Source organism: Carcharodon carcharias, chromosome 9 (genome assembly GCF_017639515.1).
Source record: "Carcharodon carcharias isolate sCarCar2 chromosome 9, sCarCar2.pri, whole genome shotgun sequence".
In the NCBI taxonomy this organism is placed as follows: Eukaryota; Metazoa; Chordata; class Chondrichthyes; order Lamniformes; family Lamnidae; genus Carcharodon; species Carcharodon carcharias.
The window spans coordinates 38,123,753-38,142,893 of record NC_054475.1 but is presented as its reverse complement, the minus strand read 5'-3'; the positions used below and the strand labels follow the sequence as shown (position 1 = coordinate 38,142,893).

At 43.9% G+C, this 19,141-nt stretch overlaps 1 protein-coding gene across 7 annotated transcripts in view; it reads right to left on the bottom strand.

Annotated features, from left to right (window-relative positions):
• Positions 1–19,141, bottom strand: part of LOC121282358 (receptor-type tyrosine-protein phosphatase R-like) — a 170,707-nt gene that overhangs the window by 82,654 nt on the left and 68,912 nt on the right. For 6 of the 7 annotated variants that reach the window (XM_041196065.1, XM_041196064.1, XM_041196062.1 and 3 more), the window contains exon 3: positions 12,478–12,726. The exons of the other annotated variant lie outside the window; for it this stretch is intronic. In XM_041196065.1, the coding sequence (XP_041051999.1) occupies positions 12,478–12,677 (200 nt within the window). In that variant the 5' untranslated portion in view covers positions 12,678–12,726. The remainder of the gene's footprint in view (positions 1–12,477; positions 12,727–19,141) is intronic. 7 annotated transcript variants of the gene reach the window in all.

The following is a 19,141-nucleotide window of genomic DNA, read 5'->3' as shown; positions in this document are numbered from 1 at the left end:
GTCCCAACCTCTCTAATCCATCCTCATGGCTACAGATTTATATGTTATATATATATATCTATAATTGTAATCTATCAAATAAGCAGAATGATGTCAACCGGTACACAGACTCTTCTACTGAAATATAGAATGGTGATTAGTGGTATAATTTACAGTTCTTTATAAATAATGAACAATAGTAGATGAATAAACTACATTCTCATGTTTGCAGCTGTTAAACTGCATCTTTTATATAAGCAGCTAAGTTTAACAGCTTGTCGTTTACTTAGTACTTTCAGACAACTCCAGAAAAAGAGGTTCCTAACAAAGCATCTGAGGTTATAGAACTGAGATGTTCTACACACCTTAGGAAACCTCCAGAAAGACTGAATTTGTAAATTACTCACCAGTGTAAATATTTCACCATCTTGAGAAAATTGTACTTGTAAATATAAAATGCATTTCTTAGTAAATGGGAAGGGATGTGGTAATTATGGTTTTAGCTAATATGTAGTATAACTTTACGAAGGATGTTATAAAGGAAGATCACATGATCTTGTGGAACCAATAGAGGAGTAGCATGGGCTACCTCTGTTGTCAGTAGTCTGTAGTCAATAGTATGGAGATAGGGTTTGAAGTGAAAGCACACAAGTGTAGCAGCTCAGTACTTTTATAAATAAGCATAATGTTTTCTACCTAAGAAGTGCCTGCTGATCAACTCTATCAATAGTACCACAACAAGTGTACAAGTGGGATTCACAAGTCCTAACAGTGGCATGGGTGTTTGTCAAAATTAAATTTCACTTGTAAATATTTCACAATACGTTGGTATCACTTCATTCAAATGTGTATCGTTGTTATTTGTTTAGATTAGTCACAGGGCTAAATGTACTGGCATACCCTGTGGTTAGCATGCATTGATGGTTACAGTGGAATTAAGGACATTTCCTTTATTGTGGAAGGAACAATGTTGTGTTTTTTGTTCACTCTTTATTGAATGTTCATGTTGGTGTCCAGTGTTGTGCTCATCACTCCGTGGGATATGGCTAAACTTGCATGCTCAGCTGGCCCTTCTTTCTATGAATTGTAAAGCATACTAAGATCACTCTCAGCGGGGATAACTGAAATATTGTAGGTGAAGTCAAAGCCCTGTAAGGACTCTATCAGCCAATAACCTGAGTCCCTGAGATAGACACACATTTGCAGTGTGTTTTATCCCCTCATTTCCTTACCTTGACTGACTGTTCCCACCAACCCCTCCCCTCCAGCACAGCCAGGATGCCACGCTCTTCCTGCCTCACTCCTCCATGCTCCCAACCCCTCTCTCTGTCTTCACTGCATCCCTCTTCCACTCTTCAGTGCCCCTGACTCCACTCCATCCCCACTGCCCCCACTACTCACTCAACTTTGCCTGTCCAGTGTCTCCATGCAAGCTGCCATTGTCCTGCTCCTCTCCTTTGTCTGGTAGAGTTAAACAAGGAAACCTGCTGAACTCAGACACAACTGCACAAAGCTGACTGGTGCACGCCACCTTTAAACGAATAAGATCCAGGGACCACGAGATTCTCATGTGCCGCTGACTTTATCTTGAAGGTAGGACATAATTCAAACAAAGTTTTACACTAATAAGTATTCATGGCATGCAAATGTATTACAAGTATGAACCCATCACACCAGCATGAGTCTTGGATCGCCACAAACACGCCACTGCCTTTACCTCTACATCTCAACCCATTGTTGGGAAATCGAGATTTTGTATCCCACCTAATTCCTGCTGAAGTGGCCTCCATAAAATCTACCCCACCAGTCTTGTTGAATCTATTTGTGAATCACAAGAAATAAGCAAACAGGAAACTTTCCCATGTTTTGCAAGAGCTGGACTAAATCTAAGAAGCTGAGGGACTTAGTCCTCCACTCTATGAAGTGACGTTCTTATGGCAGATTGGTATAAACCAGTCTCTACCAATCTAAAATGACTTAGGCCAGAATTTTCTGCTCTTGCTGGCAGTGGGTGTGTTTGACAGTTTGAGCAGACAATATGATGAGAAGACCAAAAATCAGTTTAACGCCGTGGTGAAACACTGCTCCACACTTCAATAGCAGGGCGCATTTCCGACTATCACATGTCGGGAATCTAATTTCAATACTCTAGCATCTCATTATAAGCTCTGCTCACTGGAACCATTCTCCACGCTGGATCATCCAGGCACGTCAACATGCAATCACGCCGACGTGTTTCACAAATATACATAAGAAACATGCACCTGACGAGCTGCAATTCGCCCGGGACTTCGGAGTTTGGTTGCCTACCTTGCATCAGGCAGCGCTTGCAGTCATCAGCACTAGGCTTCGCAGGCAACCCCACATCACTTTTAGGGGGGTGCATGAGCAGATCTCCACTTACCAGAGTAGTCATAAGATGGTGGTTTTTCAACAGCTACAGGGCTAAGGCTTCCTTGGGGAAGTGGGTGAAGTTGTCTTCGGCAAGGGAAGAGTCTGCAGGGCAAATGCTGTACTGAGGAAGCGGGAGTATCCCAGGATGTGTGCGGTGGCACATGTTGATCTCTGCAGGGGGCCTCAAGATGGTAAGGGCTGAGGAGGGAGTCTCCACGGGAGATGAGGCCAGATGGAGATGTGAGGGAGTGTGTGAGAGAGTGATTGGTGATGTCCTTTAGTTGGCTGTGAGTGTGATGCCAATGAATATGTGATAGCCTGTGAGTGTGTGAGTTTAGACTGATGAGATGGTTGCTTTACCCTGGTGGCATGGATGAGATCATTCATCCTCTTTTTGCACTGGATGGCCAAGCTTTTCAGTGCAGCGTTGGCACTGACCACCTCTGCCACCGGCTCCCAAGCCGGAGTGGTGAGAGTACTGGAAGTCCTGCTCCCAGAGCGGCGATGGAAGACATCACAGCGGGCCTCCAACAGGCATTCCAGTGATGGGTCACTGAACTCTTCTTGGCTTTCAGGGCCATGTCTTCACTGGAGTAGTCCTGGGCTGCAAGCTTTGAGAACTGTGTGGGCGGCTGCAGTTTAGATATGACACCCGGAGTGAAGAAACAGTGAGGTAAGGATATGGTGGGTGATTCAGAGGCTCTCTGCAAGTGAGACAGTGTGTTTCCTATGGCTGCATAAGTAATGAGGTAGTAAGTGGACAATAAGGCACGAAAAGCCATCATTGCGGCTGGCAGTTAAAAAGTCTTATTTCATCCCCGCTTCCACACACAGTGCAATTCTGGGACGATTCTGCCCTTAGTATTTTTATACTAAACAAAATAAAAGGTGTCAACTGTGGTTCAGTGGTAACAGCCTCACCTCTCATTCAGAAGCTTGTGAGTTCAAAAGCCACATTAGGGTCTTGTGCACAGGATTTCAGCTCATACTCCAGTGCAGTTGTGCTGTCATACATAGGGAGTGTTGCACTGTCAGAGGTGCCATTTTGCAAATGAAATAGTAAATCAAGGCCCTGGCTTTCCTTTCAGATAAACATAAAAATCCCAAGGCCTGAATCTTCTGGTTGGTGTGCAGGGGCAGGCATTAAATGCCCACGCAGTGACATTGGTGCGTCCCAATGTCACCGTGCGTCATTCCGATTTTTAGTTTGGCAGGCATGCACCAGAGTTGGCTGCGCGCCCGCTGAACTGTCAAAGGCCTAACAAGGTTATTTAAATTGTAATTGAAATGATTAACAAGGCTGCCCGTCCAACCTTAAGGTTGTCGGGCAGGCGAAAAGCCCAGACGGCCTTCGCATTTTTCATGGAACCTCATCCACAGGCGGGATGAAGTTTCATGAAGGGTTTATAAATGTCATAAAAATGTTTATTAAAATTCATTGACATGTCCCAGCTCATGTGACACCGTCCATGACTTGGCGCAGGCCCCAACTCTCCCACCTACCTCTGCCTGCACAGGAAGCGCTCAGGGCTTCCAGATGCGCGTCATGCTGGGCAGGCGTTAATTTGCCTGCCCGTGTAAAATGGTGGCACACAGCCGATCGCAGGCGGAGATTGGCTGCCCACCCACCTACGCCCGCTTCCGCTTAGCCCCCCTGATGGGGCGAAAATTCTCCCGCCCCCAAATTTTTACTGTTTTTTTTATTCTGGGGAGGGGCAAGGTCATGGAGGTCATTTTACACATTGGCTAGCGGGGCCAGCCCCTGCACACCGACCGGAAGATTCAGGCCTGGGAAATAAGAATACTGGTCCAAACTGGTCTTGTATACCTTAAAATGGAACATCAGTAAAAACTGGGAAATAAGAATATTGTTCCGAACTGGTCTTGTATACCTTAAAATGGAACACCAATAAAAACTGGGAAATATGAGTATTGGTCCGTACGGTTTTTTCCTTCTGAGTCCTTATGTCTGTAACTTCCCACAATACTGCAACCATGTGAGATCTCTGTGCTCCTTTGATTCTGGCCTTTTAGACATCCTTGATTTGGAGCAATGCTCCACGATTGTTGGCTGTACCTTCAGTACAGTACAATACAGTACAGTACAGTAAACTCTAAACTCTAAAATTCCTTTCCGAAACTTCATTACCTCTCCACCTCCTTCTACTTCTTTAAGACACTCCTTAAAATTTAATTCACTTGTCATAACATTTCCTATGGCTCGATGTCAAATCTTGTTTCATAATGCTCATGTGAAGCACTTTGGAATGCTTTACCAAATTAAAGCCTCTATATAAATGCAAGTTGTTGCTGTAGTCTAGATAAGTATGTATACAGCTTTTGAAAAATCTCATTGTAGCTGACTATAAAGTATATTTAGAATTGTGTATCAATTTTCTGATGGAAATGAGATAAATATTAAGAAGGCAAAACAACAGAGCTATTCTGTAGTTCATGTGCAGAAGTCAAAGATCACAGCACATCTGGAGCAGCATTTGCCTGTTTGTTGCAGGAGCCAGAGGCCCAGTGTTCACAGCACCAGCAACTGAACCACATTTTTATGAGAAATCTGCATCGCCCACGCTTGAAAATGGCCAGCTCTACGCAGCAGACCACAGTGGAGATATAACTGTCACAGGAACTGGAAAAATAAATATATCAGATGTTAATCAGGAATGACACTAAACAAAACTGGAGTCTACTGACTAACTTCTGAATTGGTAAAAGACGTCAATAAAATAATTCTGTGGGGGTGGGGAGCAGGATAAAAGAATAATTTTAAATTAAGTGTGAGAGATTAGATAAAAAGAATGTGTGATTATTAAAACAGGTCAATAAGTATTGACTACTTTGATCATAAGTGTCTTGATGAATTCACTTTGAATATTATATTGTTAAAACTGGCAATTTGCGTATACCTACAAAGAGTTTGGCATATATAATATGCTTAAGATCAAGAATATTTAGGGAACGTATGAAATCAAGTAAAATAAAGTTGAAAAATAACATTTCAAGATAGAGAAAAATATATCATTTGTCACAAAAAACATATTCAAATTTGCTTTTGCAGAGACTTGTGCAATGAATGATGATTTGGTGAAGTATAATGGTGAAGCATTTAACACAGTCAGAACTAAATTATTTAGTCAAATTGCAAAACATAAACCTGTTTTCATTTAGATAAGGGGAATAATCAATAAAATGTTAGCTCTGAATATTACAAGAGGAAAAATGAAAACAAAACAATTCTAGTTGAATATGATTCTTGAGCAAACATAAAGCAATCTGAAGTGTGTCAAATGTATTGAAGTATGAAACCAAAATATACTTTGACAATCAAAATACTCACTCACTTTTCCAGAAATTTTAAGGTAATTCATAGAGGTGTAAGGAAAAATTGCACACTGAGCCAAAAATAATAGTAGGAGGGGTGACCAAGGTCTTGGTCAAAGAGGTGGCTTTTATGAAGGGCTTTTAAGGAAGGTTGGAAGTGGAGGAATTTAAGGATAGATCCAAGAGTACGGGGGTCTAGGTGGCTGAAGATCAAGTACTAATGGTGGGATGAAGGGAGGGGAGTGATGCACAAGAGGTTGCAGTCAGGGATATGGAGAGTTTGGTAGGGAGGGACTGTAATGCTGGAAGTAGTTACAAATGTTGGGAGTGCTGAGGCCATAGAGGGATGTGAACATGAAAATGGAAACTTTGGGGAACTGGGAACCAATTTAATTGAGTGAGGATAGGGGTGATGGGCCTAAATGAGCTTCTGCTAAAAAATGCAGTGGGGATTTGGATGAGTTGAAGTTTACGAAGAGAGTTGGAAATAGGTATATGGGTTTGTGGGTTCAGCTTGGGGTTGATTTGGACATGTAGGTCATGAACAGTCTGCTTCAGCCTGAGATGATTGTCAGAGAAGAAGATGGAATCAGTATCAAGGCAATAGAGTGTGTGTTGGGATCAAGGCAATGACTTCTGCCTGCCCAAACTTCAACTAGAGGAAATTGCAACTCTTCTGAGACTGGATGCCAGTCTTACAATTTGACTGCAGACAGGAAATGAAGGGTGCCAGAAAGTTTGCAAAGAGGAAGAGATGGATGCATTAGTGTACGTGTGGAAGCTGACCCCATGGGCTGATTTTTTTAAAAAGAGGTGGGGTCTGGATCATAAGGAGTTGGGTGCCCATTTTGGCACCACTAGTCTCCATGTTGGTCCTCTGCCACAACCCCAACTTGAAGCTATTTTTGAAAGAGGTTGGCTCGGGGACAGATTGTCAAGCGGTAGGTAGCCAATTGCCGTTAATGAGAAGTAATTAAGGAGCCTATTAAGGGCCCATTCCTATGCCGACTGGAACTTCCTGGCACTGTGGGCAGGAGCCCCCAGAGTTAAATGACAATTATCTTAAGGTATTCTTTGTGTGGTTCCAATTTAATCACTTCACTATTTGAGATCAATGATGTCTGCACTCCATGCTTATAGATGTACTCTGCTGCATATATACAACTGGTGTCCATATATACAACTGGTGTCCATATTGACTCTTAAACTGCAAATGATTTTAGAATTATTATTTTGGGTATCACTGGGAAGTTTTCCAAATATTTTAAACATCTTTATTTGTTCCACAGAAATTACTTCCCCAGTTCATCTCTATTCCTCTAGAAAGGTTGTGTTGGAAACTAACAAACAATAACAGGCTTTGTAATCTGAACATGATATGAAGCTAGACTAAGCTGCTGCTGGAATAGTCTGACCTATCAATGCCATAACACCTTTCACCTTCACAACACCTTTCACTGAAAGAGAAATGACCTTGATCTGCAGAATGGTCAACGATAACAATAAAAATGAAAGTCAAAGACTTGCTGAGATTTTGGACACTTTCTGCTTTAGGATTACATTTTTGTGAAATAAAAATCATTTCACTTTTTCTTTCACTGTTATCTAATTATTTATCAAATTAAATCTGTGGTTTATTTACAAAATATGTAAGTAAACAATGGGAAGAGGCCTTTGGCTTATGGATCCAACTTCTTCCAATGGCCTATGTGTCATATGAACTTCATCAACTCTCACTCATTCTCTGGAAATGAATTATCATGGCCAACATTTCCAAAACGATAGACTTTTTGTTAATTCAAACTGCAAACATAATTCTCAGAATGTCAACCTGCATTCAGCCCTGGCCAGTTCCATTCTGCTGGAGACTTTTCCATTGTCCCAATAGACTAGTATCAGCTGTTGCCATTGATCAGTGCTTACAGAAAAATGCATCAACTAATATAATTTATGTTACATCCACCACATATAGGTACTCTAATTATACATTTCAATATAATATAATTTATGTTACATCCACCACATATTGGTACTTTAATTATACATTTCAAAAAAACTATTTTGTAATAGAAAAACTAGTCATCCTTTTTAATTGAGCTACGCATCATGTTATTTTCCCTTAAGTGGTGATCGACATTTTTTCCTGTTTGATTGGTTAATAACTTTGTTTGATGAAATGCTGCATTGTGATTTTATAGCTTTTGAAAACCCACACTTTTAAAATGAATACATCCTATTTGAAATGCCTATTAAATTTTTTAGCAGCTGTTTACCCAAAGGAGGCATAGATATAAGCCCAGGCCTTCAGTTCTCAAAGGGAGAGAGGGAGGATTGTACCCCGGAAGTCTCAGAAGATGTGCTGGGGGACCCTTCAGGAGACCCCATGCAAGAACTTCACAAGAATTGTCCAGGAAGTTTCAGCTTCTGTTGGACAATTATCCTGTGTCTGGAACTCTTCGAAGCTCTGATTTAAAGTCGGAGAATTTGGATGGTTCCAACTCACTTGGGAAAATAGTTACCAAGGAAAAATTAGAAGGATTAAAATCAGTTCTAACTCCCAGATAACTACACCTCCCACCACCAAGCTACCGCCCCAAAACTACCCCCCCACCCCGACCACACCCCAACACCCTCGACCCCCTGGAAATCCCCCAATCGAATCTGCCTCCCATTTCCTATCTCTTAGGGGAAAATATAGCCTTAGGTGTTTGCCACAGCTGAAGCAGTCAAGAATGTAGTGGAAGAGAAGCTGAGGTAAGTAGAGTGAAGTTTTGAAGGATTTGAAAGGCCAAGGTTCTTAAAGTCAATTTGTCACAGAGTGGGTAGATGATAGACAGAAATGATTGGAGAGTGGACCTTTGGATGGATCAGAAGAGGAGCTAAAGCATTTTGAGTGAGGATGGAGACTGGCTAGAAGACTATTTGAGGACAAAGTGTTGTGGATGCTGGAAATCTAAAATGAATACAGAAAATGCTGGAAATTGGCAGTAAGCCTGGCAGCACCTCTGGAGAGACAAACAAGAGTTAAAATTTCAGGTCAATAACCCTATTGTCAGAACTGGCCAGGTCAGTGATCTGAAATATTACCTATAGTGCTTTATCCACAGGCGCTGCCTGACCTACTGAATATTTCCGTTGATTTGAGGATAATTTCTCTATCATCAATTTGTGGCTGGGGACGGAGATGGAGATGAAAGCACTTGGCATGGGGATATAGAAAAACTGTCTTAGTAACTGAAATGATGTGGGGGAAGAAAATTTTTCAGATGATCAAGCATTACATCAAAGTTCCACACCTCCATATTTAACCTGAGGCAGTGGTAAGGAGGGAGATTGATGAAGTTAAGACCAAAGGATTGTAGGTGCCAATCATGTCAAAGAAAAGGTTTTGCTTTTGATTACTTTAAGATGTAGGAAAGTTTGACCCATTCACACCTTAATTTCAACCAGGAAATTGGAGAATGCAGAAACAGCCTTGGGATCAATGTAAGAGGCTGACAGATAAAGCTGCGCATCATCAGTACAGAAGCTGGTATCATAATTCTGGATGATATTGATGAGCAGCAGCATAAAGAAAGAGCCAAGAGTTCAGTGTAAAACCTCTTGCTCACAACTACTGTTTCGGTAATGCTTTGACTAAACTTGTCAATTATAGCATCCAATGATGTTGCCTTGTGATATTGTTAATTTTCCAAGATGTAATGTGATAAATAGAGAAGCACTCAAGATTTTCTGACTCTGGGCTGCTTTATGGAATGAGCACCAAATAGGGTTCAATTTAAAGACAGTTTAATTCATTTCAATTAGGTATTTGGGAGTAATTTTAACCAAACCTGCCTGACAGGAAACCTCAAGCATCACTTTCATATCTCATCTGATTTTAATAAAGGGTAAAATCGTGATCCCTTCAGTTTCATGACAAGTGGGTTAGGGTGAATATGCTGCTTTCACGAGAAAGCCATAAGACAGTTAAAGCTTGTTGCCAAATGCAAAGGAAGATTCAAATTGATGAGTACTGACAGCTGAAACTGTCTTAACTGATGAAATAATTGTGTAGACTTCATGACCTTGATTTTTTTTATTATTATGTTTCTGCTGTAAGTGTTGCAAAAATTCTGGCCAGTTGAAATTCCAGGCCTACATGTGTGCTCCGTGATCCTCAACCCATTCTTCTTTCCTTTGTGACAAGATGCTTATGTGTGCAGGACAGAGTCCCAGTGCAAATAGAGCTCCTCAGAGACTGAAGGAAATTCAGGGCAGAAATTTCCACTGAGTGAGCGGGCATGCGCCCAGCCCGCTCAAGCGTAAAATGACGCGTAATGACGTCGGGCGAGTGACCCAACGTCATTGCGCACGCATGTGATATTTTGGTTGGCGAGCGCGCACAGGAGTCGGCAGTGTTCCCGCCGGCAATGAACAGGCCTATTGAGGCCATTAAAGTTCTAATTGAATGAAATTTTGCGCTGCCTGTCCAACCTTATGGGGGCGTGTTTTTAACACAGCAAAGTATTTTTATTTCTGATTTTTTAAATCTTCAGCTCCCTGAAGCAGCTTTGAGCCTCAGGGAGCTTTCATTGCACGCGCTCGTGTGCAAGCACGTACTTGTGCGCTTGCCCTCCTCTTGCTAATTGGCCAGCCAGCATGAAATCGATGTCAGGGCACCATCGCAAGCGGCAGTCAGCTTCGCGATCGCTCCCTGGCCTTCCCACCCGACAAGGCCAAAATCCTGGCCTAAATGTTGCGGCACTATATTATTTGCTGCAGCCTCTTAACGGGGCAGTTGAACAACCGGGAATAAATAAGCAGCGTTCGCTAATGTTAAAAAAAAATTGCAGGGGGTGCAGTTCAGGGATAGAAGGATAAGAGGATTTGTACTCACATGCAGGTGGAATCGGGACAAAAAGCAAAAATTTGTCATAAAAGATCAAGGACTCTCTGGCACAAGTGTGTTACTTACAGTTTCCCTGCTCTTTTACATCTGTACCAATGATCTCTGTTCCCAAATGCATCTTAGCACATTATAACAGCCGTCTTGTCTCCTGGGTAGGGGCCCAGCTTACAAGTTCCACTGATGCTAAACAGAGCTGACTACTTAAAGGGAGCTGCATATTACAGAGGGGGCGAGGGACAGATTGCCTGCCGCCCCCCCCCCACCACCCCCCCCCCCCCCCAAAAGGAAAGGTAGCTGGAAGCCGATCTGCTCCCATAGCATGCTGCAGGCTGACTAAATTAACAATGGGACTTCTACCCCTCAATGGCAGGAAGTCCTGGCCTCCGCAGCTGTCAGCCAACTTGATTGGCTGGTAGCTCCAGCAGTTCTGGCAGCACCAGGAGTAGGCACATCCTTGGGACTACAGGAGAAGGACAAAGAACACCATGGCTGCCCCAGAAAGGTAAGTCCCAACATTTTAGGATTGGGATGGGTCTTGGAGCCCAGAGAGGAGGGAGAGAAGGTTGGGGGCCAGATTTGCTAGGGCAGGTGATGCAGAAGAGAGGAGTGAGGGCGGGGAGGGGGGGGGGTGGTGGGGTGGTGGTGAGCCGTCTAGGAGGGAGGCGACACCAATGAGCACAGGGCAGCCCCCCCCCCCCCACCCAAACTGAGGTGCTCCCTTCCTTCCAGCATTTTTTCATGTGGGCCTTAAAAACGCCCTGCCTACTCTTGCCAGCCTCCCCATGCCAACCATATTATGGCATGGGCAGCGTATTATTCTGGTCAATAGGTTTGCTAACAAGCCTAATTGACCTTTAATTATTAATTTAAATATGGCAGGCAGGCTACCGATTTTAGCATCTGCCCACCTAGCATATCATGAGGTGGGCTTGAAGGTGGCGGACTAGCTTTTACATGTCCACCTCCCCCCAGCCACTTGCTGAAAACACAGCAAGAAGCACATAAGATTCAGCCCATTGTGATGGCCATGACGTTTTTCTGTGAGGAACCTGCTGCAATTAGTGACAAACCCCCACGTATCCCTGTCCTCCAGTCAGAAAGAAAGTGACAACCACTGACAGGATAGCTTTGTAGTCTTTGCAGTAAACAATTGTAAGTTGCTAGCAAGTTAACAAATGAAGAAGCCTGATAGACCTCCTGGGGACTTCTAGGCTGTACGTTCTGAGAAGACCTGCCTCATTTTGTTTTGTTTACCCCACAATCCCTCAGCTCAGAGAGATGCAAATAATCTCAGCCCAGCTGCAGCGCAGAGGGGAAAGTGCCTCTTTCCAACTGCTTTCAGCAACAGGAGCCAGGTTAATCTTTATCCTCTGCAACACAGAAGCCAATTTGGGGCAAAATTCATTTGAAGCATCTCTCCATAGAATTATCTCAATTCCCCAGGGCGGACAGTGCCATGGGCAGCTACCTGTTTGGGCTGCATAGCATTCTTCAAAGATAGTTAGAAGTGGTGCTACGTGAACAAATTTCTCCCCCATCCTGTCTCTGTGGATGACCTTATCCAAATGAGTCTAGAGTGGGCGTCTAACATAGATTGCCTATTCACTGGGCAAATTCACAGTGCCTTTAGAGAATCAACAGAATTAATATTAAGCTCATGATTTGAATGCCTAAACTTTGGAGATTCAGATGATAATAGGTGTTATTAACAATAAATTCAAATCACTAAATGTTTGATATACAAAGGTTCTACTAAATTATTTTCCACAGATATTGTCACCTTCTTTAATATTCAAAAAACTATTTCAAATCAATTATAAGGCTTGAAATTGTTCTCTACAGAAGTGATTCTTTCAGCTGCTGAGTCATTCCATTCTTACCGTTCCTGAAGGCGGCTTTGTTTAACTGATTTGAATGATGCAGAGAAAGTCGATGAGGGGTCCATGTTCTCTTTTGCGGGTTGACCTTGACAGCTCACAGTATGTATCGGAATAGAAGCTAGCCCAGGCTGTACCATGCTGTGCACTGAACATACCTCAGAAGGAGGCAGGTCTGGGCTGAGACTACCTGCTGGCTCCATGATGTCCTGGCCGGTTTGGAAGCAAAAGCACCCTTAAATGGCAATTAATCTGTAAATTGTCAGAAAAGAAAATTTGTTGTGGTGAAAAGCCTTGTGTGTGCTTTGAACAAAATTCAAAGTCACTTTGCAGTTTAGCCTGAAGAATATTGAATTTTATTTCAAACTTTGAAGATATCTATATATGTGCAATTATAACTTAAAAAAAGCATAGCCTTCATAATGGGCATACTAAAATATAATTTGAGAATTGCGCGAGGCAACAAAGTTATTATTGCGTGCTAATCATTAAATATAGATATCAAAACAAACATCTATCATAATCCTTAGTTAATATAACATAGACATGTTTAATGTAATTTATGGATCAGAATAATACCTGAGATTTCTACTAAACAAAAAATATGTTTAAAAACAATGAGCTTGTTTCTACTGCTTCCTGCAATTTCTTTAACTAAAGCCCAGAGGGGAAATGGAACCTTTTGAACGATTCAGGATTTCAGCATTTTATTGATCCAATACACATTGCTCATGCAGTAAGTTACTGATGTTAAAACAGAATTACCTGGAAAAACTCAGCAGGTCTGGCAGCATCGGCGGAGAAGAAAAGAGTTGACGTTTCGAGTCCTCATGACCCTTCGACAGAACTGTCGAAGGGTCATGAGGACTCGAAACGTCAACTCTTTTCTTCTCCGCCGATGCTGCCAGACCTGCTGAGTTTTTCCAGGTAATTCTGTTTTTGTTTTGGATTTCCAGCATCCGCAGTTTTTTTGTTTTTATTTAAGTTACTGATGTTATTTGTTAAGCTACTGTACTTAACCAAACCTTTTGTGGTTAGATGTTTACTGACTTAGTTTTATAGAGTATTCTTTTGATTTTCATAATCATTTAATATTTGATTTGACTAGTAATTGTATTAGTCCAGGTAATCAAATATTAAAAACTATTCATGGGCACAATACATCTCACTGCATCTTTTTCTATGTTGATTCAGCAGTTAGCACAGCCAGACTGTCTAAAAAGAGTTAAGTTAATTGAAAGTATTTGTTTATTTTATACTGAGGTAAACAGAGGTGGAGAACACAGCCACTGCTTATTTAGTGATATAGTTGAAAGCAACACAATTTCCATATCCTTTCTATTCCCTGGCCATGTATGACTTTGTAGTGCACTAAGTATAGTTTGTGCTCGATTCATGTTGAATGGGTATTGCGTTAAAATGAGAAGAATAAAGCATTTCATTTCTACAGTTGTGCCTTTATCTTTTTTTTGCAACTTGATGACTTCTTTCACGATCAAAAAGGTTGGCCGTCAAAATGGTTAAGCATGCATTCCTGAAATTTACTGAGCAAAGATAATTCATGATGTAACAAACAGTTACTTTTAGTTAAAGCTGAGGAATTTGTTATTCCCCCTCCCAGGAATTTTCTCCACCTGCCTTGTCCTCTCCTCAACATATTTACTCCTTGCTAGAGTACAGTTCTACAGACACCAGTTACTACTTGGTAATCCATCCAAGTGTCTGACTTTCATAGTCAATGTTGCAAGGTTACTTGAAAGCTGGGGGAGGGGTGGCCCCACATTGGTGCACAAGCTGCTTATCGTCTTTGCGGACTTCTCTCAGGGTGCTTTGCATGACATTAGCTGCTCCTCCACCCTTCTGCCAGTGACCGTGGCGTCTCATGAGGCTGTGGTGACTGGGCAAATGCCAGCCGTGGCACTGACCACTCCCTTCCAGGTGGGGCTAGCACAGGCTCCACCGGCCAGAGAACAACTGTCGAGGTCATCAGGGCCAACAAGACACCAGAATCAGCCAGCTGCCTCCAATGCTGCTGCCAGAGAGGGTGCGGCGGGGTGCCCGGGGACTAGGACATAGCACTCGCAAATGTAAGTTTAAGGCACAATGAGCACAAGAGGGACTGGTCACAAGTGAACTTCCGTTGTGTAATGGTTTGTTAATGTTTTCCGGTCTGGGGGTGAAGACCAGAGAAAGTGATGTTCATTTTTTTGGGTTGTCAAAATAAGATAAATTTTGTTTTTGTCTTAATGGCCTGAGTATGCTTCACCTTTGTATTTTTCTGTTGCAGAGTACATCAGTATATAATGCTGGACATGAGTGGCTCTAAACCTTATTGCACAGGCACTGTGTGGATTAAATTAAAGGGTAATTTCAGACATCTGGGATGGAGGAGGCAGCCCTTGCATGAGGTGGATGCAGATCTTTGGCAGCCTAGCTGAAGGAGTGTTGGATCTAGGCATCCCTGGTGTCCCTGCTTCCCTGAAGGATACAGAGGTCTGCCTCCATGCCCTCAGCGTTCTCCTCACCGTGCTCCTTTTCTGACTCACTACTGGATTCATCCTCTGTGGCCTGTGTAGCTACGTCAAGATCCACTTCCTCCAGTGGGTCCCCCCTTGCCAGTGCCAGATTGTGGCGAGTGCAGCATGCAACCACTATCAGTGACACCTACTCTGGGGGGGTATTGTAGTGTTCCCCATAAACGGTGCAGTCATTAAAAGCATGTCTTCAGAAGACACATGGTTACCTCTCTCTTACTGCCCTGACTCCTGTTATAACGCTGCTCTGCCTCTGTTCTTGGGCGGTGGAGAGGCATCATAAGCCACCTTTTCAATGAATAGCCCTGTCACCCAACAGCCATCCATCCAATTGGGCTGGAGCACTGAATAGCCTGAGCACCTGGGAGTGTCTGAGGTCATAAGCATCATGGGAGCTGCCAGGGTACCTTACATAGACTTGCAGAACCTGCATCCTGTGTCACACACTTTCTCGACATTCAGCAAGTGGAATCCCTTCCTGTTGACGAGTGCACCCGGCTGACCTGCTGGTGCCTTGATGGCCACATGTGTGCAGTCGATTGCAGCCTGGATGCGGGGGAGCCCAGCAATTGCTGCAAAGCTTCTGGCTCACTGTGTCTGGCTAGCCACATCCATACGGAAATGAATAAATGCTATTAACTGCCTGAAGAGCGCATCAGTCATCAGCTTGACGCAACTTTTTTTTAATTCATTCACGCGATGTGGGCTTCGCTGGCTGGGTCAGCATTTATTGCCCATCCTTAGTTATCCTTGAGAAGGTGGTGATGAGCTGCCTTCTTGAACCATTGCAGTCCATGTGGTATAGGTACACCCATAGTGCTGTTAGGTCGGGAGTTCCAGGATTTTTACCCAGCAACAGTGAAGGAACGGCGATATATTTCCAAGTCAGGATGGTGAGTGGCTTAGAGGGCAACTTCCAGGTGGTGGAAGTTCCATCTTTCCCACCTTGTCCTCCTAGGTAGTTGTGGTCATAAGTTTGGAAGATGCTGTCTAAAGAGCCTTGGTGAATTCCTACAGTGCATCTTTTAGATGGTACACACTGCTGCTACTGTTTGTCAGTGGTGGAGGGAGTGAATGTTTGTGGATATGGTGCCAATCAAGTGGACTGCTTTGCCCTGGACAGTGTCCAAGCTTCTTCAGTGTTGTGGGAGCTGCAATCATCCAGGCAAGTGGGGAGTATTCCATCACACTCCTGACTTGTGCCTTGTAGATGGTGGACAGTCTTTGGGGAGTCAGGAGGTGAGTTACTTGTCACATGATTCCTAGCTTCTTACCTGTTCTTGTAGCCACAGCATTTAAATGGCTAGTCCAGTTCAGCCTCTGGTCAATCGTAGTCCCCAGAATGTTGATAATGGGATATTCAGTGATGGTGATGCCATTGATCATCAAGGAGTGATGGTTGGATTCTCTCTTGTTGGAGATCGCCATTGTCTGAATGTTACTTGTCACTTGTCAGCCCAGGCCTGGATATTGTCCAGGTTTTGCTGTATTTGCACATGGACTACTTTAGTATCTTGATGAGTCACAAATGGTGCTGAACATTGTGCAATCATCAGCGAGCATCCCCACTTCTGACCTTATGATGGAAGGAAGGTCATTGATGAAGCAGTTGAAGATGGTTGGGCCTAGGAATTCCTGAGGAATTCCTGAAGAGATGTCCTAGAGCTGAGATGATTGACCTCCAACAACAACAACTATCTTCCTCTGTGCTAGGTGTGACTCCAGCCAGCGGAGAGTTTTCCCTCCTGATTCCCATTGGCTCCAGTTTTGCCAGGGCTCCTTGATGCCACACTTAGCCAAATGCTGCCTTGCCATCAAGGGCAGTCACTCTCACCTCACCTGGGGAGTTCAGCTCTTTTGTCCATGCTTGAGCCAAGGCTGTAAGGAGGTCAGGAGCTAAGTGGCCCTAGCTGAACCCAAACTGGGCATCATTGAGCAGGTTATTGCTCAGCAAGTGCCGCTTGATGACCCCTTCCATTACTTTACTGTTGATCGAGAGTAGACTGATGGTGCGGTAATTGGCCAGGTTGGATTTGCCTTGCTTTGTATGTACAGGACATACCTGGGCAATTTTCCACATAGCCGGTGGATGCCAGTGTTGCAGCTGTACTGGAACAGCTTGGCTGGGGGTGCGGCAAGTCTCCAGTACTAATGCCGCAATATCGTCAGGCCTCATAGCCTTTGCAGTATCCAGTTTCTTGATATCACATGGAGTGAATCGAATTGGCTGAAGACTGGCATCTGTGATGATGGGGCTAAGATGGACCATCCAATCGGCATTTCTGACTGAAGATTGTTGGGAATACACCAGCCTTATCTTTTGCTCTGCTGTGCTGGGCTCCTCTGTCATTGAGGATTGGGATATTTATGAAGCCCCCTCCTCCAGTTAATTGTTTAATTGTTCACCACCATTCACGACTGGATGTGGTGGGACTGCAGAGCTTAGATCTGATCCATTGATTGTGGGATCACTTATCTCTGTCTATCACTGGCTACTTATGCTGTTTGGTATGCAAGTAGACTTGTGTTATAGGTTCACCAGGTTGACACCTCATTTTTAGGTATGCCTGGTGCTGCTCCTGGCATGCCTTCCTGCTTTCCTCATTGAACTAGGGTTGATCCACTGGCTTGATGGTAATGGTAGTGTGGGGGATATGCTGGGCCATAACTTTACAGATTCTACTTGGGTACAATTCTGCTGCTGCTGATGGCCCACAGCGCCTCATGGAGGCCCAGTCTTGATTGCTAAATCTGTTCAAAATCTATCCTATTTAGCATGGTGGTAGTGCCACATAACACGATGGAGGGTATCCTCAATTTGAAGGCTGGACTTCTTCTCCACAATGACTGTACAGTGGTCGCTCCTACCGATACTATCATGGATCTGCAGCAGGCAGGTTGGTGAGGATGAGGTCAAGTATGTTTTCAGCTCTTGTTGGTCCTCTCACCACCTGCCGCAGACCCAGTCTAGCAGCTATGTCATTTAAGACTCGGTCAGTAGTGGTGTTACCGAGCTATTCTTGATGATGGACACTGAAGTTCCCCACCAAGAGTATATTCTGAGCACTTGCCACCCTCAGTGTTTCCTCCTCCTTCAACATGGAGGAGCACTGATTCATCAGCTGAGGGAGGGTGATACGTGGTAACCAACAGGAGATTTCCTTGCCCACATTTGACCTGATGACATGAGATTTCATGGGGTCCAGAATCGATGTTGAGGACTCCAGGGCAACTCCCTTCTGATTGTATACCACTGTGCCACCACCCTCTGCTGGGTCTGTCCTGCCAATGGTGATGGTGGTGTCTATGATTCCGTGAGGATGTCTATGTCAGGCTGTTGTGAGATTTATCTATGGGACAGTTCTCCCAATTTTGGCGCTAGCCCTCAGATGTTAGCAGAGCTGCGATTGCTGTTGGTCAATGCTGGGTGGTCCATCCAGTTTCATTCCCTTTTTGTGGTGGTTTGTTACAACTGAGTGTTGTAACAAACATCGAGAGAGCATTTAAGAGTCAACCACTTTGTCACATGTCGGCCAACCAGGTAAGGATGACAGATTTCCTTCCTTAAATGTGAACCAGATGGGTTTTTACAACAATCGACAATGGTTTCATGGTCATCATTAGACTTTCAATTCCAGATTTTTATTGAATTCAAATGCTGTGAAAGGATTTGAACCCAGGTCCCCAGAGCATTACTAGTCCATCAACAATACCACTATGCCATCACCTCCCCAGCTGATTGGGACACTCCACAAATATCCCCCGCTGACTGCTGGAAAGATCCAGAAGCATAGAAGTTGAGGGCCACTGTGACCTTTAGAGCAATTGGCATGGGGTTTCCATCTATACATTTGGAAATGAACTTAGGCCCAATCATCTGGCAACTGGAGGTCACAGTCTCCCTAGAGAGACATAGCCTCCTTCGGCCTTGCCCCTCAGACATATTGTGGTAGCTGCATCGCCACCTGTAAACCCTGGCAGCAGGATAGTGGCGTCTTTGGCGGCCCCTTCCGCCTTGGACTACCTGCTGTCCCTGTGCCCCCTTGTGCCTGTGCCTCTGCTCCTACAGGTCGCTCCCCTGGTAGCTGCATTGGGACAGCTGGCTTCATCCCCTTTCTGCCCCTCTCTTCCTC